Source organism: Brassica napus, chromosome A10 (genome assembly GCF_020379485.1).
Source record: "Brassica napus cultivar Da-Ae chromosome A10, Da-Ae, whole genome shotgun sequence".
NCBI lineage: Eukaryota > Viridiplantae > Streptophyta > Magnoliopsida > Brassicales > Brassicaceae > Brassica > Brassica napus.
Window position 1 is genome coordinate 14,344,078 of NC_063443.1, and position 24,153 is coordinate 14,368,230.

Here is a 24,153-nt window from a genome sequence, read left to right on the forward strand (position 1 = left end):
TTCGCATCACTACAAACTAGAAAGTGGTGCTGACATAAAAATGGTCAAATTAATTTAGCCCAATTCCTAGTTTGATAAATTAAGAGTATATGAAATATCGAAGTTCCAGGCAGAGATCACGGTGGGATCCGCACTGGTAGCAGAAGGCATGGCGATGAGACAAGCGCTGCGAGATTGTAAAGCGTTGGGGCTAAGACCATTATTAACTCTAGTCTCTTAATTGAGGTTCTTTAACTTCGGCTAAAAGACGATTTTTAGTTTTTTTAGATTTTAACTAAGAAAAGTTAAAAACGTCCCTTAAATAAGAAATATAAGAATTGTTTTTAGACAAAAAATGTAAAAAACAAAAAAAACAAAAAAGTGTTAAATCATGAGTTAAGAATTTATGCTAAGAAACTGAGGTTAATGATAAGAGAGTTGTTTGGGTTCTGACTCTTCTCAGCTTATCGGAACCCTCAACGGTGGAGAAGTGCCGATGGAACTATACGACATTGTGTCCGATATCTTCCAACTTTCATGTCATGTTGAAGTTATTTTCTTCCATTGGATCTCTAAAGATAAGAACATTGTGGTTGATTCTATAGCAAAACAGGGACTTGTAAAGGGTGAAGCCTTAATGGCAGGCACCTAACTCTTTCTAGTTGTGTTTAAAAAAAAAAAGCTCTGGTTTAAGAATCCTTTCAAATGTAGTATATAGATATTCAAAAATATTGGGCTTGCATAGTTAAATGATGTGATCTAGAGGTCAGCTACATACTGTCGAATCAAATATTTTTATGAAATTAATAAAATGTTTACTATCAAAAATATTTGTATTAAAACAAACTGCAAAACTAACACATATATACTATGCAAGTACAAATTATTGGCCATTAATTAACCGGTATATAACCACATATATGCAGAATGAATATTTTTTTTTGCTAAAAACAGGATGAATATTATTACAAAGAATTTAGGAAGATTTCTTAATTTTATTAGGTAAACTACTAGAATCAGGGTTATGATAAAAAATTAACATGAGTGTAAAATCTTGGCAAAACAAATTCATTATAGTTTTTTTTCCCTAAAATATCACAAAATATACAGGGAAATATCTTATCTTATGTAGACTTCTAGAATCATATTTATGAGGAAAACTTTATAAAGAAAACAAGTGTCGTAAAGCTCTGGGACACAAATTCATTAATGAGTTTTTATAATATAAAATAAAAATGGAAGAAAAAGTGAGAAAATATTTGAAAAAAAAAAAAGAAAAAGTGAGAAAATATAAACAAAATTATTCGTGTGCACCAAAAGGTAACGTGCTTTGTTTTATTGGAGTTTGATGATTCAGTTTGGTCAAAACCCACTTGAGATTTTGGCCCATATTGATAGAAAGTGTATAGCATATATCAGAAAAGATTCGTCTTGACCTTAGTTGATTAATGGAAAGAATTAGAAATAATAATTACTTGATTAGTCAAGTGCTTAAGCTTATAGCACTAAACAAATTCAATCCGTCTCCACCAGGACGAAAATGATTAATAAACATCTATCATTTTGTGCTTATATTATTTGTATTCCTCCTCTAATCTTTAAGATAAGGATTCACTCAGATATTCATAGCCTAATGTTTGAGATCTTGGACTACCCCGTAAATGGGTATGGTATGTATGAGTATGGGTCTTTGGAGTCTAAATAAATTTTATGAGTTCCAAGACAGACATCTTTCTCGATTTACTCCTAAAGTTAATTTCAATAAGGAACGTGTTATATGATTCCTAATGGTTTTGGGACTCGTTTCTTTTCTTTTTGTGTTGTTACAGCTCGTTTGATCAAACAAAAATAACCTGATCACATCAAACAAACAATTTATTCTAAAGTGACTATCACAAATTTTGTTTTGATTGATCTAACAATGTTATTCTTACAAATTCCAAATAATCACATATATATCTCACATAGTAAGCATCAAATTATGCTTGCACATCAAGTAGACTCATACAATAAATTGTGACAGTTTTCATTTTTCAAGTAAAAACTTGTACAAACAGAAAATCTCAAGCTCTCTTTATCATTTCATAACAAATAATGTCACCCTAATAAGAACATCTATAGAACTGTAATATCATAGATATACGAATCTTCAAAGTGTGCTTACTGATCCAACATACGCAGTTACGACAAATATATTTCGAATTTAGTTCAAAGAAAAGCAAAAGAGGAATTTCTCACTAAGCTCCGGCGAAAAGAAGCTTGTAGAGTGTACATTCTCTGCCGTATTGGTTATTGTGGCGGATATCGTGGATGGTAGCGGAGATCTTCCAGTATAGAGGGCGGCATACATAGAAGAGAACCACCATTAAAGTGATCAGGATCACTATACGGAACCAGATACTCGTTGATGTTGGAGACGCCATTGATGAAGATATGTTTGTTTTAAAACATATATTTACAACCTCTACGACACTGCATTATGAAGAGCTCTATACGATTCTGAAGATGTACACAAACAACAAACCTTGAAAAATGACAAGGTGATGGTGGATGACAAGGATATAAACGTATCAAACTCTACTCGAATTAAATTAGTAACATTAATGGCTTAATGTGAACATTTGACCATGATGGCCTGAATAAACACGGGTTGTGGCAAATACGTAAGTAAGATATAAATAGAGTTGTCAGACGAGTTGACCCGCGTCCACCTGGACAGACCCGCAGCGGTTCCGTTTTCTCATCAGACCGCGCGGGTTGACCCGCGGCGGGTTGCGGTCAGAGAACTCTTGTCCAAGCCCGCCCCGCCTAATTCACATTTTTTGCGGGTTGACCCGCGGGTCACCGACGAGTAAGGGCATTGTGTAGAAAAGCTAACCTTCGTGCCATTAGAATTTTGATTGCTTTACTTAATCTGTTTATGTAATGCTTGAATTATTTATGTAGACAACATAAGTAAAACAGAAACATAACCAAAAGCAACAATATCAACAGATACAGTGAAGCCTGTAGAGTACAGTAACAGTTCAAAGTTTGATATTTTCAGTATGAAGAGCAACACAAAGAAAAACAACTCAAGTTTAGAATAAGATCATACACATTATGAATTAGAGTGGATATATATGTCACAAAGGCTATAAACAAAGACAGAGAAAAAACACATATTCAGTTACAAAAAAAAAAAAAAAAAAAAAAACACATATTAAATAGTGAAAGACCATATGATTACCTAAGTTTGGCGCTAAGTTTGTTGAAATCAGCAAGTCCAACACTGGGAATATATACCTTGACACGAGACTGTAAACAGCAATAGAGACAAATTTTGTAGGCATTAACAAAATACAAACAAAAAGACAAAATTCACACGAGTTCAAGTAACAATGTTGCAACTCACGAATCGTTGTTATAAGCAACAGTTAACTGTTTCCAGAAAATAAAAGAAAAACGTTAGACCTCAAACTAGAAACTCAGATCACTGATCACAAGAAACTCAACTCAATTGCAAGAATAAATCTCCATTGAAGAAGCTTGAATGAGCGACATCTCCGTGACTCTTTGCCTATATCTCTGGTCTGAAGATTTGAAATATCTAAGACCATGATTCATCCCTTATATGTACTCAAGCTACCACATGCATGAGCTCAAAATCTAGAAATCACAAATGGCAATTCCAGATCGGATTGAATCGAGGCACCGGGTAAAAAAGATGAAGAATTGACTTTCTTATGCGGTCAACCCGCTAACCCGCTAACCCGTGATGGGTTATGATCCAGCAATCCGCAATCCGCTTGGGTTGGACCCGCGAGACCCGCAATTTTATGGACAAAAAATTGCTTGTCCAGACCCGCCCCGTGATGGGCCTAAATGGGTCGGACCCGCGGGCCACGGGTTGGGCTGACATCTCTAGATATAAACTACCAAATTCTACTCAAACATAAGTACATAACTTTTTTTTTTTGAAAGAAAAAATGAATGTAAATAAATAAAATTTGACAGCTGTGGGATTTGAACCCACGCCCTTTCGGACCAGAGCCTAAATCTGGCGCCTTAGACCACTCGGCCAAACTGTCTTTATGATAAGTACATAACATTATTGGCTTCATGTGAAGTCCGACTAATAAAGTATGATGTATCAGGAAAAGATTAACATTTCATTACATAATATGTCCTGTATTTAAAATTTTATACTTCTACAAAATTTTAACCTTCTTCCACTTTTATTACTGCCAGTCTGCTACATCTCACCGCTTCATATAGGAGTCACTTTAACAGTTTAACTCTATTTTATGAATTTAAATTGATCTCTCTTTTTTTCCAACAGTTTAAATTGATCTCTAAATTAACAATTGGTTGCTAAATTATACTAAGAAGTCGGTATTTACATATTTTTCTTCTAGGATTCAGTGTATTTTGTTTAAAATGCTATTGAGTTTCGAAACAAGTCCTTTTTTATGCCATTCCATTTTATTAAATTTTTCTTATAATTTTCCACGATTCCCCAATCCCACCATGCATACATCAAAACCTAACTGATAGAAACCTTGACGTAACAAAATAAATCTACTATCATAACATTCAAACAAAACCCTCATGCTATTTTACTCTACTCCACCCTTGAGCTCAACACCACCCGAAGAAGCTCGAGCCTTTTGATAAATTCCCCCAAATTTTTTGATTGAATCTTTTCGGCTTATGTCTCTCTTCGGATAGAAGCTTGGATCTCTTCGAGTGTCTTCCCTTTCGTCTCAGGCACCATCTTCGCCACAAAGATAATCGTCATCGCAGCAAAAGCAGAGTACATGTAGAATGTTCCTACACAAACAAAAAACATAGCTTTGTCTCAGTTTAGCTTCCTTTAGAATGCGGTTGCTTGCGGTTCAAACACCTTTGAGAGTGTGTGTACCTGGAGAGCTCCAGCTCATGAGGAAGTTGAAAGTGTAAGAAACAGCCCAAGCACCAGACCAGTTCACCAGTACCACTAAGCTTCCTGCGATTCCTTTCACGTTTATTGGAAATATCTGTGTTTGTTTCAATCCCCAAACAGAGCAAGACTTTAGTTTATACTCTTATAAAAGCAATAACTATGTTTATTACTTGCTTCACAAGTCATGAGTCATGACTCGGTTTTTCAACAAGGAACGATACATACCTCAGACATTATCACCCAAGGAACAGGACCCATTCCGATGGAAAAAGCAGCTATATAGATCTGATTGGTGGAAAATGAGACATGAATTATATATCACATATATTTATTTCAAGAACTCTGGTCTTGAGTTCTGTTTTTGGTATTAGGTTAAGTTTCACTTACAAGTACACCTCCCACGGCTAAGAAAGGCACCCATTCAAGTAACAAGCTTTGTCCCTGAATCCATAACATAACAGTTTTGATTTAGCGCTATGGTTAAAAATAATAATAGATTTTAATGTAAATACATGGTTAATGATATGCACCTTGAGGAAGAAAGATGTTCCTGTGAGTATACATCCTAAGAAGATACCACCAGATGAAATCTGCAGCAACATTTGTATATATATCTATATAAGTTGAACATTCGAATCGTAAAAAGATTTCTGTGGATTGAAATATTTTACCATTATAAGTGGCCTTCTTCCACATTTATCTATCAAGACTGTTCCAAGAACAGTTATTGGCACCTATTTAAAAATCATCCCATATCAATATTTGAAATATGAATCATTATAGAGAAAAATATAGCAAAGAGTATTATTGACCTGAACACAAGCGATAGCAATTGTTCCGAGTTTACCAGACGAAAGTCCTGCAAGTTATTTAAAAGACACGTTAGAATCACACACGAGTTTGGTTCTGACTTGTGAGACAAGGCAAGATATTTAGGTTTATCGTATATATACCTGCTTTTACAAACGTTTCGCTTGCGTAGAATCCAATCCCGTTGATTCCCACAAACTGTTGGAATACCATCAGGGAAACACCAATCTGAAGAATATTTGATCACAAGTTAATAATACATTTAAAATTTTGAAAGATATGAGTTAAAGACTGATAAGTTTGTGCTCCTGGTTCTGAGCTAAACACTTACGATGACAGACCGACTGTATTTCTTGGAGACAAGATCTTGGATTCTTGCTTTTGGAAGAATCTCAAGAGCTTGAATGGAGGCTTGAATCTCTTCAGCTTCATTTGTGATATCTGTATCTCTTCCTCTCAGCTTTTGTAGCGCTACGCGAAACTCTTTCTCACGTCCTGCTTTTGCCTGAAAGCATGAGCATGAGAGATTTTAGATCATGTCAAGAAGCTTATATCGATAGGATCATGAATCTTAGTATAGAGAGTTACCAGCCAACGGGGAGACTCGGGTATGAAGCACAAGCCAAATAGCAAAACAATGCAGGGAGCAAGCCCTTTATAAGACCAAAAAAATACGAATATTAATAATCATTTTTCCAAAGGAGATTTTTTTAAAGGATTTATCAAGAAACTCTGATGGATTTACCAGTAAGGGCAAGGATTTTCCAGGAAATGAGGGAGCCGATCAAGAAAGAAACCGATGAGCCGATCACAATCATGAGTTGGTTCAGCGTTGTGAGTGCACCTCGTAGATTCTTGGGAGATATCTCAGCAATGTATACAGGCACCTGAGAGTTTTCATAAACATTGGTTCATAAATATAACATAACTTTAAGCAAAAAAAAAAAAAAACATAATTTTTCAAAAAAGATAGCAAAATTTTAAATTAGACCAATTAGTCTTTGACTAGTAGATAAAAAGAAGTGATTTGAAGGGTTAATTACCACATAAGAAAAAACTCCAATGCCATATCCTGTGAAGAACCTTCCTACATCGAGTAACAAAGCACTCTGCACCACGTTGAACATCATATTAGAATCTAATGTTGATTTTATTCAAATCCAATCACTGGATCTATTAGACAGAGCTCCAGACTAATCTCATAACGTAGCTTTGAAGTTGCAAACATTCGTATGTATGTGTAAGTTTAAGTACCTTTGAGAAGAAGACAGCGAGCCAACCAGTGATGCAGAAGCAAGCTGAAGTTCTCATCGCCTGAAATGCGTTTCCAAATACAGTATAAACATATATAAATATAAGCACTGAAATTTTAATTTTTAGGCACTTAAGTTTGGGACTGAGAAAGATATATATACCCCTTTACGGCCAGTCAAATCTGAAATATGCCCACTCATAACAGCACCAAGCATTGCACCGATTGTTAATATTGATCCAAACATAGAGAACTGCATATTTCCATACACAAAAAAATAATTTCATTTTGTAACAAAGAACACTTTAGCTTAATTAAACTAATATACTATTTGACAAAAAGAAGAAGAAGAAGAAGAAATGCTCTGGCTCAGAGTATAGACACAAACCTCAGCAAGGGAGAGATTGAGGTCTTGTCTTATAGATGATTGAGTAGGAGCTGAGTATCCAACCTTCATCAATAAATAATTTTTTTACAGAAATTAGTTTTGTATTAGGACAGAGGTTTTGCCTTATTAAGGAAACCTCGGATTGGTATAGAGTATCTCTTTTTGGCTAAAACTTACACAAGAGCCGAACTCAAAAGAGCCACAGACAGCAACAAAAGTGCTGAAGAGAACCATGAAGTAAGATTCATTAATCTCACTCTCTTCAACATCATCTTGATCAGCCACCTTCTTCAACAATGGATTCCCTAGACCCTCCACTCGACTTACTATTTCACCCCTCTCCACATCTTTAATTTCCGGAACTGCCATTCTCTCTATATCTCTGTATAATTCTTTGAGAGAGTGGCAAGTTCAAAGAAACAGAGAGGGGTGTGAAGAGTATGGTTCGTGAGATAGGTATTTATAGGAAATAGATGCAAGTAAAGTCTAGACGTTGGAACGAAGATATTTAAGATATTTGTCCTTGGCGGCAAAATAAAATAAAGAAATATTAGATTTGATGATTGAGGTTAATACTGACAAACATAGTTCTCATGTGGGATGAAGCTGTCACTGACCTATACATATCCAATCATCTCCACTCCTTTTTATTTTTTACTATTTAGGGTTTTTATTTTTCTTTCAAATTGCTAATTTACTAATTATGTTTAATCGTTTAAGTAATGCAATCTCATAGTACTACGATTTTACTTTCTTGTGAGATTCATCTGAAACTGTATACACTGAATAAACACACATAAAGATGGTTATCTCAAGTTGTAACTTGCAAGTCATTCATTATCATATAACAAACGTAAGATTAATCTAAGACTATGAACTTATACAAAGCAAAACCAAATCTTAAACATTATTTTCGTGAGCAAAAATAATATTTTATGAATTATGGAAAGAGTAATTTTGTTTATACATTCATAATACAACTTTTAATGTTCAGTTATTATAATTTCGGATTTTATATTCATAGCTTTTACCATGTGGGTGGGTGTGAGGGTCTCACTAGTCTAAACTACCCATTGTGATAACGACAACGTGCATCTATATGATGTATTTCTTATCTTAGGTTTGCTGGTGTTTATTGGTTACTTTTTCAAGCTTTATGTAATTTTTTTTGTATATTTTAGTAGACTAATATATAGCTAACTCTTGTCACCTTCCAAGCTTCTCAATTGTTCGGAATAAGAAAAAATCTCATAGTGATTCGGCTTCAGCAGATATTTATCCTAAACCAACAACAAATATCTGTGGAATTTTATGAACTTACGAAAACTAATCACAAAAACTGGAATGAACTTATAAAATATCTCCAGCGAGACCGACGTACGTGAATTTGTTGACGTTATGTTGAATAAACGCATTCACTGCTTCGCGTATAACTAAAACAAAAGTTCCAACCTACCTAATGAACTTATACATCTACAAATATCTTTGTTTGAGATTGTATCTAGTATACGTCCAACGATCCAACATGTGAACTTATTCATATTCAAAGGCTAAGCAAACTCCTCGAGGCAAAAGATTAGTAGCATGTTAAATCAAGCGTTTGTTAGAAACGTATGGAGAAACCTGTATCAAACTCTTAGCCAGTTTATTTAATTAAATTAAATGTTTAAGATGTTGTCGTTTACTACAAAGAATGACTCAGAACTGACGCGTTTGTGTCTCTTCATTGTTTCCAAATCTCATCTCTTTCGTCTCTTTCTACCCATTTGCGTTCTATGATGCAATCAATCTCGAGTCCACATCACATTTTAAATACGTAATATAACTTGGCAGACTACGTCTTTCCAGAAATCAATTTGCTAAACTCATTAACAGTTTATTATTACGATCTTATTATACCATTACCATTCGTATATATAAAATTTTCCTAGTCTTTTTAGAAATTAAATTTATGAAAAGAATAGACAACACCATCGCTACTTATATTGACAGATAGTTACTTGTCAGTCTATTGGATTGCATGACAATAATCGAAAGGTCAAAGTTGAAACTTGATCCTAGTGTTGAGCAAATAGGGTTTAGAGACATCTCAAGAGCCAAGACCATAACTTGAAGCAGAAAAATGTATAATACTAAGTTACGATTAGGATTTGTCCAAGAATCGTTTTCAAGACCAAGAAAAAAAACATGTTACAGTGCCCAAAAGCGAACCCTAATCTACATATATAACACTAGTCGATGAGGGATGATCATGTTAGTGACCAGATCATTTCCTGTTATTACAGTTGCAGTATCACCACCAAGTCTATAAGAAATTAGGACGAAGAACACAGAGAAAGAGCAAGTAAACGCATCTGATCATTAATCATTTTGTCTCTTTCCCAAGGTAATCTATCCGAGAAGCTGTACCTGAGCTCTGTTGAAAGCTGAGACTAGCTTTTTTGTACAGCTCCCTTCAAGCTTCTTTTAATGAACACACCTTCACCGGTTAAGATGTGAGTCTCTGCCATTGGACTTTTTATTCATAGTTTGTGTGCCAATCTCGTCCGGATAGACACTGCAAGCTGCGTGACCTTGTTTGGATGGTAGAGAACCGCACAGACCGCAAAACAGACAGCAATTGTAGCGATAAATAGAACAGTCTGACGAGACCTGAATGTTTGGGCAGACTGTATTGGTATACAAGACTTCCTTGGCCAGTCTCCTATGTCATTTACATTCATGACAACCTCTTTGTTTAAAAGAGGATCAGTCTCTTTTCTGCCAGTATCTGGTGAAGCCGTATGTATCCTCTTCGTACAGTCTAATCCTGCTTCTGATTCCTGTAAATAGAATAAATGGAAAAGTTAACAAAGAAAAAGTACGCAAAAGATAAAATAAAGAGATGCAAGATTGTGCAAAGAATCCACTAATATTGATAAAACATGAAACAAAGAAATCAAATTTGTAAGACACGTTAAGTTTGTGTTCTGAGCGCAGTTTAGATCAAATAAAAGGAATCAGCTAGTAGTGAAAAAACCTGATTGACGTTTAATACTCTCGATGGCATGTCCTGGAAACTGCTATCACAACAGCACGCTGATGTTATTGGATTCACCTTTGAATCTTCATGTCTTTGCTGCTTTCTGGCTGTATTCATATTTTCATGTAGAAGCCTCACGTCGCAGTCACATGTACAGTGAACGAAACTGTCTGGCTCCATTTTCTTCACCAAAGTTTCCAGATTTTGCAGTACGTTTCCTAAGATTGAGGGCGAGTTACTCTGTATCAGATAATTCAACACTCTGTTGTATCTTTTTATCTGACATCGGTTCACGGTCTGCTCAGTGCATTCTGAAGAGGGGACCTTCACTGACCATGCAATATCTAACAAGAGCCCGGTAAAGGTGCTCTGCCTCTCTTTGAAATCTTGGCAACAGCAAGTCAAACAACAGCAGGCGGTAATGTCTTGTTCCTCTGGAAAGAGTCTAGCATTGAACTTCTGCTCTATTAGTTTCATTTCAGAACAAATGGCTTTATCTCCAACTATTAGAGGTATGAAATTTGATAGGCCAGATTCATTTTCAACCTACAAAATGATTAGAGGAAGATCACATTATTTGTATAGACGGAGCTACTTGTCAAAAACGTATATTTTCAACAAATGGGTACCTCGACAAATGCAGGACCAAATAGATTAGGATCAGAATTCACAATGTTTATCCTGTATAACTTGTTATTACAAGAACGCTTCCCATCCTGGCCCGGTCCAGGTACAACGGAATAGTTATGTGGTAAGTACTTCCCAGAAAAAGACACAAGAAACCTGCACGAAACCAGTATCATGTTATTCTTTCCTATTCGAACATCTTAGGGGTCCCAACTCCCAAGTGTACGAATCCCAATTGAAGGTTCTTGAAATATAGTTTCGTCCGAGGAGCAAAATGACAGAACTAAAATATGCGAGAGACGCCCTAAGCATAGATCAAGAAGATAGGGGTTGATACCCATACCGGCATTTGGGTTGCACAAGGTTAAGTCCACAAACGACGAGTTCAATTGGTTTGCCAGCTTCAAAACATGTTGGATACACAAACTGAAGTTTCGGTGACTCTAGTTTTACATCTACTCTTCTTAAAGTTGTTCCACCTGTAAACCAAAAGAAATAAGAATAAACTCACACTTACCAATCTTTTAATACACAAAATTATGCTTAGTGTGATAGGGAAATATACAAAAATGAGAAAAAAAAGTAAAGCAGATCATCTTGCCTTTGATAAGACGAAAAATCATGTTGTTCAAATAGACAGTCATCGAGCCTCTTCCGAATAGCATCTTCCCAGGTTTAAGAATAAATTCATCCAGATATGCCACAGGATCTTTAGACAACTGCTTAAACGAACAAACAGGAAACCTTTATTAAAGCGCAAAGTCAAAAAGAGGGCTGGCAGGAAAGAGATTAAAGTTCAATTTCTTTTCTATCTCTCTCCAGGACACAAGTTTCGAAAAGCATTGCACAAATTTGCAGAAACAAAATAACTCCAGGACAAACAAATTCGTAAGAGCTTTAATGTATATAGGTTAAGAGGAAATGTGCATAGAGACATATAACAACCTTTCGAAAATAGACACCCTACTGAAAAACAACAATATTTTTTTTTTTTTTTGTCTTGTGGCATCAAGAACATGAAAATGATGAGTAAAAAGATCACAGAATGTACCTTCGCCCACATAATCTCTGGCATTGCTATAAAGACGGTCAAAATTGTACATCCGGGACGGATATAACCCTCCAACTCAACAGGCATGGTGGCCAACCATTGGAATATCTGCAAATTTCAATTGATACTCGCAAAAATTAGTTAAAGTCTCTGAACCCTAAACTGTTATATAAAATTCTTATACTTGATGACGTAGTCTCCGGGGGAACTCCGCTGGATTCCAATCGTAGAGTTTGAAAGAGATCCGACCTGTGGGACACTACAATGTAATGAAAAATTAGTTAATAAAGCACAAATAATTTTTGACGCAAGAGTGACTGAAGAGAAAACCCACCATAGTTGAGTAAGCACTTTTATTGTCACCACCGGAAGGTGAACGTTCAGACTTGGTGTCATTAATTCCTTCATCTGGTTGAGCTTCACCCGAACCTGTACCAGAGACAAAGTTATCTGCGTTGATGCTATGGGTAAATGGTACAGAACCCTGAGTGGGGATATGCCGATCTTCAAAATTCAATGAAGCCTCTTGTTCCACTCTCTGGTCACTAGAGCATGTATTATCTGCTTCAAGTTAACAACATGAACAAGTGGAATCAGCTTGAGTTTCCAAGAGAATTCAAACATTGGCAACTAGAAGAACATGCAAACAACTAAGCAAAGAAAGCCAAACTAAGCAACTATGACAAAGAAATAACATGGTAATATGATTTGTGTTGTTCAGTGTTCACTTTATACCTTTACCATCATCAACATCAATGACGCTGTTATCATTCTGTGATAACACTTGCTGTTGTTTTGAAGCAACTCCTCCTTTATCTACAGGTTTCCTTTTCCTTCTGTTGTTGTGACGCTCTAGCTTTCTCCGACAGCTGCGTTTTCCCTCGTCAAAGTCCGGGAGCACGTGGAACCTGACATATGGTGACTCACTCTAAGAATAGAAACAACCCCGATAGGACCAAAAAGACTCCCGTTTATAATTCTAACTACTTGATAGTTGATAAAGGTGGACCGGTTCAGCTCAGCTTATGCTGAAGAAAGAGAGCTTAGCTAATGATTAATGTATAATCTGTGGAATCATTAAAGCAGATCAACAGTCTCTCCCCCAAGTTATCTAATTTCCTAGTGATATAGATTCAACAGTTTCTAATCCTACCATAAAGACAACATAAATCAATCCAGATCTTGAAGAATTCGTGTTAAAAAATCAACTTTCATGAAGATAGTTACACATTTCTAACGAATCTGTGGATAATCAAAGTCAACCACGAGCTATCAAAACCAGTTATATTACTCGTGATCAAGTCTCAAAGCTAGGATTGCAAAAACTGAAACAAAAAAAATAGTGATAAAGAACAATACTTTCCACACTGTTGACAGTATCTCTTATCCTCTCCCTCAATCACAACAAAGCTAGCGTTCGCACACCGAAGGCAAACCCTATGCCTCCTATGATACCCTTTAAGCTCGCTTATATCAACCTCACAACCCGGAACCTGACATCGAGCCACGCCCGACCCGCCTCGAACCCGCTTCTTCTTCGGCAGCTCAGCCTCCTCAAGCTTCTGATCGAGCTCCGGACACGAGCACGGAAGCAAACCTTCCACGAAATTGGAACACAGCAGCCTCGGGTCACGCTTCCTAACCCGATCGGAGCCGGAGCCGCCAGATTCATCCGGCGAAGGATACGTATCAGATTGCGTCGCAATCAACGGAGGAGGAGGAACGAAGGGGGTTTGATCGGAGTCTAAAGAGACGAGGAGTGGCTCGTCCGCGGCGAAGTCAAGGAGATCGCCCCAATCCCACAGGGCGGAGGAGGAATAAGCGGAAGGATCGTCGTCCAGCAATGCCGGCGGTTGAATTTCCATCTCCGGCGGCGATGGCGATTGAGATTGCGACAGAGAAGACATCTGCTGCTGAGTCTTCTTCAAATTCTTCAATCATAAAATTAAATTCAGAGGAATTGGTAAAGGACCCATCGGTGGTTGTTAAGGAAGTTGAAGGTTTTAGGTAATAATAATTGCTACCAAGTCATCACAAATCTGGGAATAATTTGAACCCAAAAAAAACTTTAATTTTAAGACATATAAAATGCCGACAAGAAAAAAGACACATAAATATTAAATTATCTAAAATAGTCTAACATTTTTTTTAGAGAAAATGACACAAAGAACACTAAATGAAGTTTTCCTCCCCAAACTAGCACTCAGGATCAGAATTCACAAAAATAGGTTTCATTAAAGGGACAATTTACCCTTATGCCCCATTCTTTAACTAATTTAAAAAACAAATTTGAAATCAATTTGTCGCCGTCCTCGTTTCATCGCTTCTTCTTCTCGTCTCTCCGTCGTCGTCGTCGTCGTCTCTCTGTCGTCGTTTCCCCGTCCTTGTCGTCGTCGTCTCTCCGTCGTCGTCGTCGTCGTCGTCGTCTCTCCGTCGTCGTCTTCGCCTCTCCGTTGATCCGTCGTCGTCGTCTCTCCGTTTATTTATCGTCGTCGTCGTTTCTCAATTGATCTGTCGTTTCTACGTCTATTCATCTCATTCTCTCTCTCGTGTGTCTGATTTGATTAAGGTTTGAATCATTTCATTTTGTTATACATTATCTAGGTTTTGTTATATATTATTTATTTGTTGATGATTTGAAGTTGATTTTGTAGAACAATGGAAGTTTTGTGCATCTGTGGACAATGGATCTCAAAAGAATCTCTCCAGTGGGAGTTTCTTGTTGATTTGAAGAGGAATGCATCAATCATTTCCATAGAAGAAGATCTACTGTATGAAGATTTGATGAAGATTGTCTCTCTGAAGATTTTAGTGTTAAAGAGGAAGAAATCAGTTTGAGTTATGGTTTTTCATTGGATATGAAATGTATTATTGAAAGTTTCCCCCCACTCTCGATAGGTAATACTCGTCAGCTCAGAACTTTCATTTCCAAGACTAGAGCATTTGATGGAACCTGTCGTTTGTGTGTTAAGGTTTGTATGATTTTTTCTTAGACTTTTCAGGATATGCTTCATAACCAAGTATTATGCCTTACAGAACTACTTGACTTATGCAGGTTAGTACTGATCCAGTTAGCTGTAACACTCAAGCTTCTGATACATTTGCTTCTACTGTTCCATTGAATGCCAATCCAGCGATTCTTTCTACTGTGCAGAGTGAAAAACAGGTACATTGTCCTTAATTCCCTTTTTCTGTTTGTGTTTGCATGATATGCTTCATAATCAAGTACTATGCCTTACAAAACTACTTGACTTTTGCAGAGTCTTCTATATGAAGGTGTTTCTACAGTTCCTCTGAATGCTCTTCCGGATTTTAGTACTGATTCAGCTAGCTGTAACATTCAAGCTTCTGATACATTTGCTTCTACTGTTCCATTGAATGCCAATCCAGTGATTCTTCCTACTGTGCAGAGTGAAAAACAGGTACATTGTCCCTAATTCCCTTTTTCTGTTTGTGTTTGCATGATATGCTTCATAATCAAGTATTATGCCTTACAGAACTACTTGACTTTTGCAGAGTTTTCTATATGAAGGTGTTTCTACAGTTCCTCTGAATGCTCTTCCGGATTTTAGCCCTGTCCATATTGGACTTTCACCAAACACGAGAGTAGCTGGCGATATTAAGGTGAATAGCTATTTTAAGACAAAGAGAGAGTTGATGTTGAGGATGAAGAAATGGGCTTTAGAGTGGAAGTTTGAGTACAAGACTGTCTCTTCTAACAAGTCAAGAGTGCTTTTGAGTTGTGTTGATGAAAATTGCACGTGGAGGATGCGTGCTATCAAGCTACCTGTTTCAGATTTTTTCGTTGTTAAAAAGTATGTTCATGAGCATACATGCGATACAACACACAGGAAAGCCAACCACAGACAAGCATCTGCAAAGTTGTTGGGTTCTTTGATTTCCAGCAATTATGGAGAAAAAAGGAAGGTCTCAAACCGAAACAGATCATTGAACAGGTCAGGATGCTGCATGGTGTTCACATCAATTACAAACAAGCTTGGAGAGTGAGAGAAGAAGCTCAGATTTTGGTTAGAGGGACTCCTGAAGACAGCTATTACAATTTGTCTAGGTGGTTGTATAAAATCACAGAAACAAACCCTGGTTCCTTGACTTATCAACATGTTGATGCTGCAGGAAAGTTCAAGTATGCATTTGTGGCTTTTGGTCCATCGATAAGGGGATTTTCATTGATGAGGAGAGTTATTGCAGTAGATGGTACATTTCTGAAGGGAAAATTCAATGGGACTTTATTGGCAGCTTGTGCTCAAGATGGGAATTATCATCTATATCCTCTCGCCTTTGCAGTGGTTGACGCAGAAAACGGCGCCTCTTGGAAATGGTTCTTTAGAGGTTTGAGCCAGAAGATCCCGGACGCTTCGGATCTTGTTTTTGTATCAGACAGGGCTAACTCCATTTCTTCAGCGTTGGAGGATGTATATCCCTTATCTCACCATGGAATTTGCAGGATCCATCTGCTCCGCAACATCACTCCTACATATGCGAAGACTGGGTTGCTACCTCTGGTGGAAAGCGCTGCTGATGCCTATACGTGTCACGAGTTCTGGTTAATCTTCAAGGACATAAAGGATAAATGTCCTGAATTGGCTAAGTATCTGGAAGAGTCTGATTTTAGGAAGTGGGCACGAAGCTATGCGCCTGCGAACAGGTATAATATCATGACTACCAACATTGCAGAGTCTCTCAATTCTATGTTGAAGATGCCTCGTGAGTTGCCCATTATCTCTCTCCTTGAAACTATCAGATTGACGATGACCACTTGGTTTTTTGAGCGACGCGAAGCGGCTGCGAAACATAAGCACCTGGTTACTCCAAAAGTTGTTCAGAAATTGGTATCTAGGTTAGGGGCCGCAATGTTGTTGAATGTGTATCAAGTTGATCGAAGCGAGTTTGAGGTGAAGAATGAAACAATGAAGTTTGTTGTTGACTTGGAGAAGCGGCATTGCACATGTAATGTTTTCGACATTGACAAGATCCCCTGCATCCATGCCATCGCTGCTGCTAAGCATATCAAGAGAGATGAAAACCGTTTTGTTGATGCTTCTCACTTGACAGAAACGTGGGCTAAAGCTTATGCTGAAAGCATACATCCTGGTGGAGAGTTGTCAACGTCCACCTATCCAGAGAATATTGATGAACTGTCTTGCCCACCTCCAGCTACCAAAAAGAAAAGTGGACGCCCTCCTACAAAGAGAAAGAGATCCGTTGGCGAGTTTGGGGTTCCTGGATCTAAATCTCAGTCCCACAAGTGCAGCAGATGTGGCACAGGAGGGCACAACAAGATCACATGCCAGAGGCCTATAGGATGAAGTTCTACATTTTTACATTTTTATCGATTATTATTTGGATGTTTGGCTATTTGATGGTTACATGATATGCACAAGACCATATACATTTTTTCTTTTGGAACCCTATCCTGAATAAGTATGATTTCTTACAACTTTTGTAATATACAACATTATCTTTTGATCTCATTTCAATTTTTAGTTTAAACTTCTTTGCTAGAAAAAAACACAGTAATATTCAACTATTCTGGAATCCCATCCAACTTTTGTAACATCCAACTTTTGTAATATACAATGTATTATACTATAAATTGTATGGGTAAATTCAATTATGTGGAAGCAACTAACAGATGATTCTCCTCAGCCTAGCGGCTAAACCACGAAACCTATGATACCGAAACATTTGATCGACCCGGGTTCGACTCTCCTACGAGTAATGGGTGATTTTTTTTTTTGTTCAAACATATATCTCAGGAATCACATTTGTCGCAATCGGAAGCCCATCCTGAACTATCAAAGATCTTTCCAATGTATTATACTATAAATTGTATGGGTAAATTCAATTATGTGGAAGCAACTAACAGATGATTCTCCTCAGCCTAGCGGCTAAACCACGAAACCTATGATACCGAAACATTTGATCGACCCGGGTTCGACTCTCCTACGAGTAATGGGTGATTTTTTTTTTTTGTTCAAACATATATCTCAGGAATCACATTTGTCGCAATCGGAAGCCCATCCTGAACTATCAAAGATCTTTCCAATGTATTATACTATAAATTGTATGGGTAAATTCAATTATGTGGAAGCAACTAACAGATGATTCTCCTCAGCCTAGCGGCTAAACCACGAAACCTATGATACCGAAACATTTGATCGACCCGGGTTCGACTCTCCTACGAGTAATGGGTGATTTTTTTTTTTTGTTCAAACATATATCTCAGGAATCGAAGAGTCTCTTCCAAACGACATCATGTAACTCAGTAACCGAAGAGTTTCTTTTCGTCAAGATTGGGTGTTATATGATTGGTTATTTCAGTAACTGACTTCAATAATCGAAGAGTTCCACAATAATCAAGAGTTTATTTTAACTGACTTCAATAATCGAAGAGTTCCTTTTTGTTCTATAAATATAAGGGACGATATCAGACCTTTTATTCACTCACTTCATTTCGCTTGATATATCCTTTTGCAATACAAGTTAGTTTTCGATTTTTCTCATTTTCCATTCAATTCATGAACTTTTTTCTATTTCTATTTTATCGTAACATCTTAGTTTCGATTTTGTTGCAGGACAAAGTTTCAATGGAAGGAAGTTCAAAGAAGATGATGAAGCGTCCCATAGAGGAGGTTTACGGATGTGATGCCGCCGAAGGTTTCAAGAAGGGGAAGAAGGAAACTGTGGAACATTACAGGGCTCTTCTTCGTTTGTCCAACGAATACAGGCTATCTGAGAATGATTGGAATCTTGCATCCAGCAAAGCAAATTCAATTGCTGTCCAAATCGAGTTGCTTGAAGATATTATCAAAGCTGATGGAAAATTTGATTTAACTGCTGAGTTGGAGAAACTCAAAGAAGAGCACTCGGAAGCGGAAGGAATGCTTGCTGATGTGAAGGTCAAAGTCCCTGATTGGGATAAACTTGGCGAAAGTTGGCTCCATCATGAGTAATTTCATGTTATCGTCTTCTCTTTTTATGTTTTTAAGGACCACATTATGTTTGATTTTCAGTTTTTATTTTAAATGAATAAGCACTTTTGTTTCTCTTGTGTTGTTTCTTCAATTAACAACCTAAATAAAAAACTTGTTCAATGTTTTTCACTATTTTGTAATGGTTTGGCCTAGTGTTCTTATAACTTGGTTATCTGATTTGCTTATTTGTTTTTGGAAAGCCATCCTGAATACATAAAATGATATCCAGATTATATAAATCTATCGTCTGTGAATAAATGAGTTCACATTTACTCTGTTATCGAATAACCAACGTAGCCTAGTGGCAAGCCCTTCTACTCTTAGTGTACCCTTATCACACAATAAGCCGTGTTCGATTCCCGTTGTGTATATTTTCACTTTTTTCTGTTTTTAATTAAATATTCAAAAGTTACAAGTTATTATCGTTTTATTATATCTTTTGGCAAGTATAACACCCTTGGCACAGCGGCTGCACACTTTGATTCATCTTTCGAGAGTTCACGAGTTCAATCAACATCGGATCACTTTCTTTTTCATTTTTTTTGTAAACTTTAAAGGAATATGCTAGGCTTTGGTGCATTTTGCTTTCTCACTCTTTTTCTGGAAACCCATCCTAAAAGTACCATAAGCATTTGACAATTCATCAATACATCCTAAAAAATTTTCAATAACAATCTAAATGAAAAAAACGTTAGGGATAATTCATTACAAACTTAAACTTAAACGTTAGGGATAATTAATATCAAAGTAGAAAAACAGTGTAGAAAACAGAACAAATATGACATTTTCACTTCCTTTGACCTTCCTGGAAATCTTTATCCATAAACTGGTCGAAGATCTCACAACATAGCTTGCTTCGTAAGTCCATCGCAGTTTCATCATTTATATTAGCCATGCTCTTCAATCCCAGTGACCTGCATTCCAGCATCTTCACAACAAAAATACCACAGTTGTATGGAAATTTTGTCTTTGGAAGCCCTTCTGCAAACTTAACTTCAAATGGACTGATATCTTCGAAATTAACCTCTTCACCAAGAAGTTCCATCTTTATGGCACTAATCAACACTGTCATAAATACCCAAAATTATACAATAAATCAATCACCAACAGACAACAAAATGAATATGTAAAAATGCATCACAATCACAAGCAGCAAGTGACAAACTTTTATTTTCTAAATTAGCTAATATTTTTACCTGCCAGTTCTTGGATTTGATTAAGAGCACGTTTGATATTTGCTTTTGGAAGACCACAATGGAAGAGTGTGATTGTGTTGTCCATCAATTGTATCTCCACCCCAATATAGTGACAGCTCAACTTATCTTCAATGACACCATATATAACATCAACATCTTCCAGCCATACCTTCTTTGGATGTATTAAACCTTTCACAAGTTCGCCTACACAGCCCTCCAATAACTTTTTTTTTCTTATGTGGCTTCCTGACAGATTCATAAGCGTACCCAACCACTTCTAAGAATTTGACTGGTACAAAGCATGCTGCTGGAAGATTGTTGTTGCGGAACCAAGCACCTTGCTCAACCCTCTTACAATTTAGCATTTCAAATGCAACATTTATGTGCTGCCAATGTAACAATATAGTTAGAAACTTCATATAGAACTGCTATAACATGGACATCTAGCATAGCTCAACTCAACCTCTTCCTAAACATATGACACAATCAAATAGAAGACAGAACAGAGTGTTGATTACCTCTTTGTTGAGATTGTTTTCTGCATCGTCCATTTTTTGAAAGAACTCTTTTTCAATTTCTTTTCCATTGATATAAAACGGTCTGTAGTTGATAAAATTAACTAGTATCAATCGAAACTTTTACAAAATAAATTAGGAATATTTATGCGAGGACAAAAAGTTGCTTACACACGATATATGCCCCGTAGATCCATCCAGTGTGCAAGCCTTGAAAACCGAGGAAATTCAGGTGTCACAAATGGATCAATTGGAAGGATTACCTCAGGTGTTACAGGTATAGGAGGGTTTCTAGGTCGTATTGGCCTCTTCTCTTCTCGCTGTAGAAAAGGAAGCAAATCTACTGGCTGAGCATTTGCTTTCTTCTTCTTACCAACATGTGGCTTCCCCTTTAATTAAAATAAAGACAAAAATTCAGGATCGTTTTTATCTTTATACTTGAATGCCTTCCTAATATGAAGTAAAAATATTTTTTATACCTTTTTTGCATGATCGTCTTGACTTGGTTTCACACTCTTACCCTGCTTTACTTCTATCTGTGAAACAAAACCGATATATCAAACTATTGACCTGAACTTCAATTCAAGTGGATCTTATTCATTTTTATTACCTCTTTTGCCATTTTCCCAACACCATCTTCTGATGGACCAGCTGCTTCATTTTTCTTACAAGCGACAGCCTTCGCCTTCCCCTTTTTGAATGACAAAAATTCAGATACATTTATATCTTAATTCCTAGTATGATGTATAAATATTTCATACCTTTTTATCACCATCTCCTTCACTTGGATTCACACTCTGCGTCTGCTCTTCTTCCATCTGAAAATCAATACCGAGATATTAAACAAATGACATTATTTTTCAATTCAAGTGATCCAAGGCATTTGTTTTACCTTTTTTGTCATCTCCCAAACACCATCTACCCATTTTCTTGGTTTTCGCATCTCAGAATGGTGGAAGTAAATTTGTTCTTTAGAATTGTTCAAAGAGACAAAACACGAGCCATCAAACAAAATGACTTTAACTTTTCCAGCGCACCAGGCACCATTGTCGAACGCCTCCACGTCCTGCATTAGCTCATAACTTTTCTTCGCTCCAGATCTCTCAGGTGGTGGTTGAGGACGTATTCTGTCAATTGATACACGTGTCTCAACACTCCTTTTCCTCTTCTTTTCGTCCAGAGACGGGACGAAGTACTCAACTTTCACCATCTCAACCCCATCAACCAAATATGTTGCCAACACATTTCCTGGATACCATTTATGACAAGTATTGTCATCTTGTGATGAAATCTCCACATTTGCTCCGATCTCAAAGGGATTTTGAACTCTGCTTTCTACATCCTGTGATGGTTTAGATTCAAGGATATCCAGTCATTTTGATAGTTGCTGAGTATTTATTAAAGGTTTTAATGAAAGTAATACCTTATTTTGCTCTGTTAAAAGATTTCTGCGAGCTCGGGTATTTGGCTGTGTGTCGGAAATGTTTGGTGAAATGATCTCATTCATAAGCTCGTGAGTCTCCTGAATTCAGGAATGGTTGAATGAACACGTACAAGGGCTTCCAAAAATTACTTGAAAAGTCCAATTTTTTAAAGAAGGTACCTGCTGCGTCTGAATTGGAGTAAGGACTGGAGTCTCAATATTCTGTTGAGCTATTGGAGAACCAGGTGTCTCTTTCGTGATCTCATTCATAGGCTCTCGTGTATCCTGATGTCAGGAATGGGATTATGAACACGTACCAAATTCATAATTTTATAAATACCAACAGTTTTCAAAATTATACTTGCCTCATTGTTAAGTTGTTCATCTGCTTGATCTGCATTGGCTTCACCTTGTCTGGAAGCCGTCTCATGAAATGGAGTTGTGTCAGTCTGTGCAAGTACAACAAAAATTAGGAAGGCAAGCCTAAATATGTATAACATCTTCCAAAATTACTTGACAACTCAAAACTGAATCAAGAACTAGATAAACATTAATTTTAATTTCCGAAAAAAAAGTTACCTCATTGTTTGGAGTTTCATATGAAGTAACTCTTTGTAGTTTCTCTAGGTTTGTCACACGTTCTTTAATCTGTTTCCTGTCTTTTTCAATCAAACACAAACGATCGTTCATGATCCTTAAATTATCTCCCACCATCTCGCTGATTCTGTTGATCTTTGATTCCAAAGACTCCTCCTGATACGAAGTAGAAGCTTGACTCATCCCTCCATTCCCAAACAGTAAAGATGCTCTTCTTATTTCTTCATTAGCACCGTATAGGTCTACTGACATGTTTCGCCAATCTCTAATTTTAAACTTATAACCTCTCTTGGATAAATCGGCCATGTCATCCAGATCTTTATTAGCTTCGTCTCCCATGCAAACATCATCTTCTGGATCATTAGAAATAGGAGGTAGGATGCATGTGACCTTAAGCTGAAACCATAAAAATAATTAGCTTTTAAATGGAGAATCATAAGGCAAAACAGAAACAAGAAAAAAATAATGTAAAAACTTACATGATCTTTGATTTCAATTAGGAGAACATCTATCAGCTGTGGAGAAGCTATTTGAAGGTACTTCTCACACAAAAATATTGGGGTAGACGGTTGAACGCTCAGAATAGGAACAACTTGACTGAATGCATACTGTAGCAAAGGTACTGACTCAAGTATCCATATAAGAAATGCCATAGGGAACCCTTGCAAATCATAATTGTTTTTGTCGAGGCTTTTGTCGACAGCTCTCTGAAGTGATTTTAACAGCAAATTATAAGCTGTTCTCCCCCATGGGTATGTCATCAAGACATCCATATCCTGCGCTATTTTCACATAATCCAAAGTAAAAGTTGTGCCACCGTCGAGAAGGCTCTTCTGTAGTAGTATGCTCTCAATCAGGAGGAGCATTGCAAGGCAGAATCTCTCATCAGAAGCATCTTCTCTTGTGTTTCTGAGCTGCTTCTCCACGTCCTTTACTGTATGAGTACGCCCTTTTAGGAAGTCCCACTTAAATTTCTCGGTTCCCTCTCGTGGTTCTCTTGCTTCACCACTACATTTCAAACCAGTCACCATGTGGAATTCTCTTATAGAGAACCTCATTGGCTGAGCACCAAAATGGAACCATGCTTCGTGTCTCTTCACTGTCTTGATGCTTTTGGTGAGAACTGCGTGCACTATCTTAGCTGATAATTTCAAAGACCTCTCTCCAAGCTTGATCACCGGTCCCAAAAACGTCCCTCTTATTCTGTTGAACTCATCATTTCCTAGAATTTCCTTAACAGTTTTGATATAAGCAACTATCGAGTGTTGGTTTATCGATATCGTCTTCTCTGGCTCTGATCCAATCGGATACCTCAGCTCAGGCAGTGCTAGTCTTAATGGTAATGGATCTCCCATCTTGTTTCTATCCTGCGTA

General features: G+C 37.0%; 5 protein-coding genes and 1 non-coding gene across 7 annotated transcripts; 1 reads left to right on the top strand and 5 right to left on the bottom strand.

The window, feature by feature from the left end:
* Window positions 1-3,969: 3,969 nt before the first annotated feature.
* On the bottom strand, window positions 3,970-4,049 carry TRNAL-UAG. Its single transcript has one exon. It is a non-coding gene; the product is annotated as a tRNA-Leu (tRNA).
* Window positions 4,050-4,409: 360 nt separating this feature from the next.
* Window positions 4,410-7,797, bottom strand: LOC106385326 (sugar transporter ERD6-like 16). The gene is made up of 16 exons (XM_013825254.3): window positions 7,531-7,797; window positions 7,354-7,416; window positions 7,129-7,218; window positions 6,968-7,027; window positions 6,757-6,822; window positions 6,459-6,600; window positions 6,302-6,366; window positions 6,045-6,218; window positions 5,857-5,941; window positions 5,716-5,762; window positions 5,575-5,637; window positions 5,434-5,493; window positions 5,291-5,344; window positions 5,129-5,188; window positions 4,883-4,997; window positions 4,410-4,791 (listed from the first exon to the last, which is right to left on the bottom strand). Exons 1-16 carry the CDS (start codon window positions 7,720-7,722, stop codon window positions 4,670-4,672), a joined length of 1,458 nt encoding a protein of 485 aa, XP_013680708.1. The 5' UTR covers window positions 7,723-7,797; the 3' UTR covers window positions 4,410-4,669.
* Window positions 7,798-9,462: 1,665 nt separating this feature from the next.
* On the bottom strand, window positions 9,463-14,099 carry LOC106387817 (squamosa promoter-binding-like protein 7). 2 transcript variants are annotated; one of them, XM_013827740.3, is made up of 10 exons: window positions 13,413-14,099; window positions 12,789-12,961; window positions 12,388-12,617; window positions 12,238-12,312; window positions 12,054-12,161; window positions 11,604-11,721; window positions 11,346-11,481; window positions 11,005-11,158; window positions 10,373-10,921; window positions 9,463-10,175 (listed from the first exon to the last, which is right to left on the bottom strand). In XM_013827740.3, the coding sequence occupies exons 1-10, from the start codon at window positions 13,958-13,960 to the stop codon at window positions 9,876-9,878; spliced, it is 2,391 nt and encodes a 796-aa protein (XP_013683194.1). In that variant the 5' UTR covers window positions 13,961-14,099; the 3' UTR covers window positions 9,463-9,875. The 2 variants fall into 2 exon arrangements, with proteins under 2 accessions (XP_013683194.1, XP_013683195.1); XM_013827741.3 differs by having other exon boundaries at window positions 12,388-12,614; window positions 13,413-14,098.
* Window positions 14,100-14,849: 750 nt separating this feature from the next.
* Window positions 14,850-17,380, top strand: LOC125579006. Its single transcript, XM_048742185.1, has 2 exons — window positions 14,850-15,025; window positions 15,109-17,380. The coding sequence occupies exon 2, from the start codon at window positions 15,887-15,889 to the stop codon at window positions 17,378-17,380; it is 1,494 nt and encodes a 497-aa protein (XP_048598142.1). The 5' UTR covers window positions 14,850-15,025; window positions 15,109-15,886.
* A 3,909-nt stretch (window positions 17,381-21,289) lies between these two features.
* LOC125579240 (protein AGENET DOMAIN (AGD)-CONTAINING P1-like) lies at window positions 21,290-22,961 on the bottom strand. Its single transcript, XM_048743160.1, has 5 exons — window positions 22,363-22,961; window positions 22,183-22,281; window positions 21,652-22,101; window positions 21,521-21,577; window positions 21,290-21,450 (listed from the first exon to the last, which is right to left on the bottom strand). Exons 1-5 carry the CDS (start codon window positions 22,450-22,452, stop codon window positions 21,337-21,339), a joined length of 810 nt encoding a protein of 269 aa, XP_048599117.1. The 5' UTR covers window positions 22,453-22,961; the 3' UTR covers window positions 21,290-21,336.
* Window positions 22,627-24,134, bottom strand: LOC125579007. The gene is made up of 3 exons (XM_048742186.1): window positions 23,259-24,134; window positions 22,762-23,175; window positions 22,627-22,665 (listed from the first exon to the last, which is right to left on the bottom strand). Exons 1-3 carry the CDS (start codon window positions 24,132-24,134, stop codon window positions 22,627-22,629), a joined length of 1,329 nt encoding a protein of 442 aa, XP_048598143.1.
* Window positions 24,135-24,153: the final 19 nt, after the last annotated feature.

What these genes read in the sequence shown, in the direction of transcription:
- LOC125579240 (XM_048743160.1), bottom strand. Translation starts at nt 22,452, where the DNA reads ATGAATGAGATCACGAAAGAGACACCTGGTTCTCCAATAGCTCAACAG. An exon ending in TTTGGGAGATGACAAAAAAG is followed by an intron (nt 21,578 to 21,651) that starts GTAAAACAAATG and finishes ATTGATTTTCAG; the next exon opens with ATGGAAGAAGAGCAGACGCA. An exon ending in AAGGAGATGGTGATAAAAAG is followed by an intron (nt 21,451 to 21,520) that starts GTATGAAATATT and finishes TCATTCAAAAAG; the next exon opens with GGGAAGGCGAAGGCTGTCGC.
- LOC125579006 (XM_048742185.1), top strand. Translation starts at nt 15,887, where the DNA reads ATGCGATACAACACACAGGAAAGCCAACCACAGACAAGCATCTGCAAA.
- LOC106387817 (XM_013827740.3), bottom strand. Translation starts at nt 13,960, where the DNA reads ATGTCTTCTCTGTCGCAATCTCAATCGCCATCGCCGCCGGAGATGGAA. An exon ending in TGATGTTGATGATGGTAAAG is followed by an intron (nt 12,618 to 12,788) that starts GTATAAAGTGAA and finishes GTTAACTTGAAG; the next exon opens with CAGATAATACATGCTCTAGT. An exon ending in AAAGTGCTTACTCAACTATG is followed by an intron (nt 12,313 to 12,387) that starts GTGGGTTTTCTC and finishes ATTACATTGTAG; the next exon opens with TGTCCCACAGGTCGGATCTC.
- LOC125579007 (XM_048742186.1), bottom strand. Translation starts at nt 24,134, where the DNA reads ATGGGAGATCCATTACCATTAAGACTAGCACTGCCTGAGCTGAGGTAT. An exon ending in TAATTGAAATCAAAGATCAT is followed by an intron (nt 23,176 to 23,258) that starts GTAAGTTTTTAC and finishes TTATGGTTTCAG; the next exon opens with CTTAAGGTCACATGCATCCT. An exon ending in ATGAAACTCCAAACAATGAG is followed by an intron (nt 22,666 to 22,761) that starts GTAACTTTTTTT and finishes ATACATATTTAG; the next exon opens with GCTTGCCTTCCTAATTTTTG.
- LOC106385326 (XM_013825254.3), bottom strand. Translation starts at nt 7,722, where the DNA reads ATGGCAGTTCCGGAAATTAAAGATGTGGAGAGGGGTGAAATAGTAAGT. An exon ending in TCGCTGTCTTCTTCTCAAAG is followed by an intron (nt 6,823 to 6,967) that starts GTACTTAAACTT and finishes AACGTGGTGCAG; the next exon opens with AGTGCTTTGTTACTCGATGT. An exon ending in TTGCTATCGCTTGTGTTCAG is followed by an intron (nt 5,638 to 5,715) that starts GTCAATAATACT and finishes ATTTTTAAATAG; the next exon opens with GTGCCAATAACTGTTCTTGG.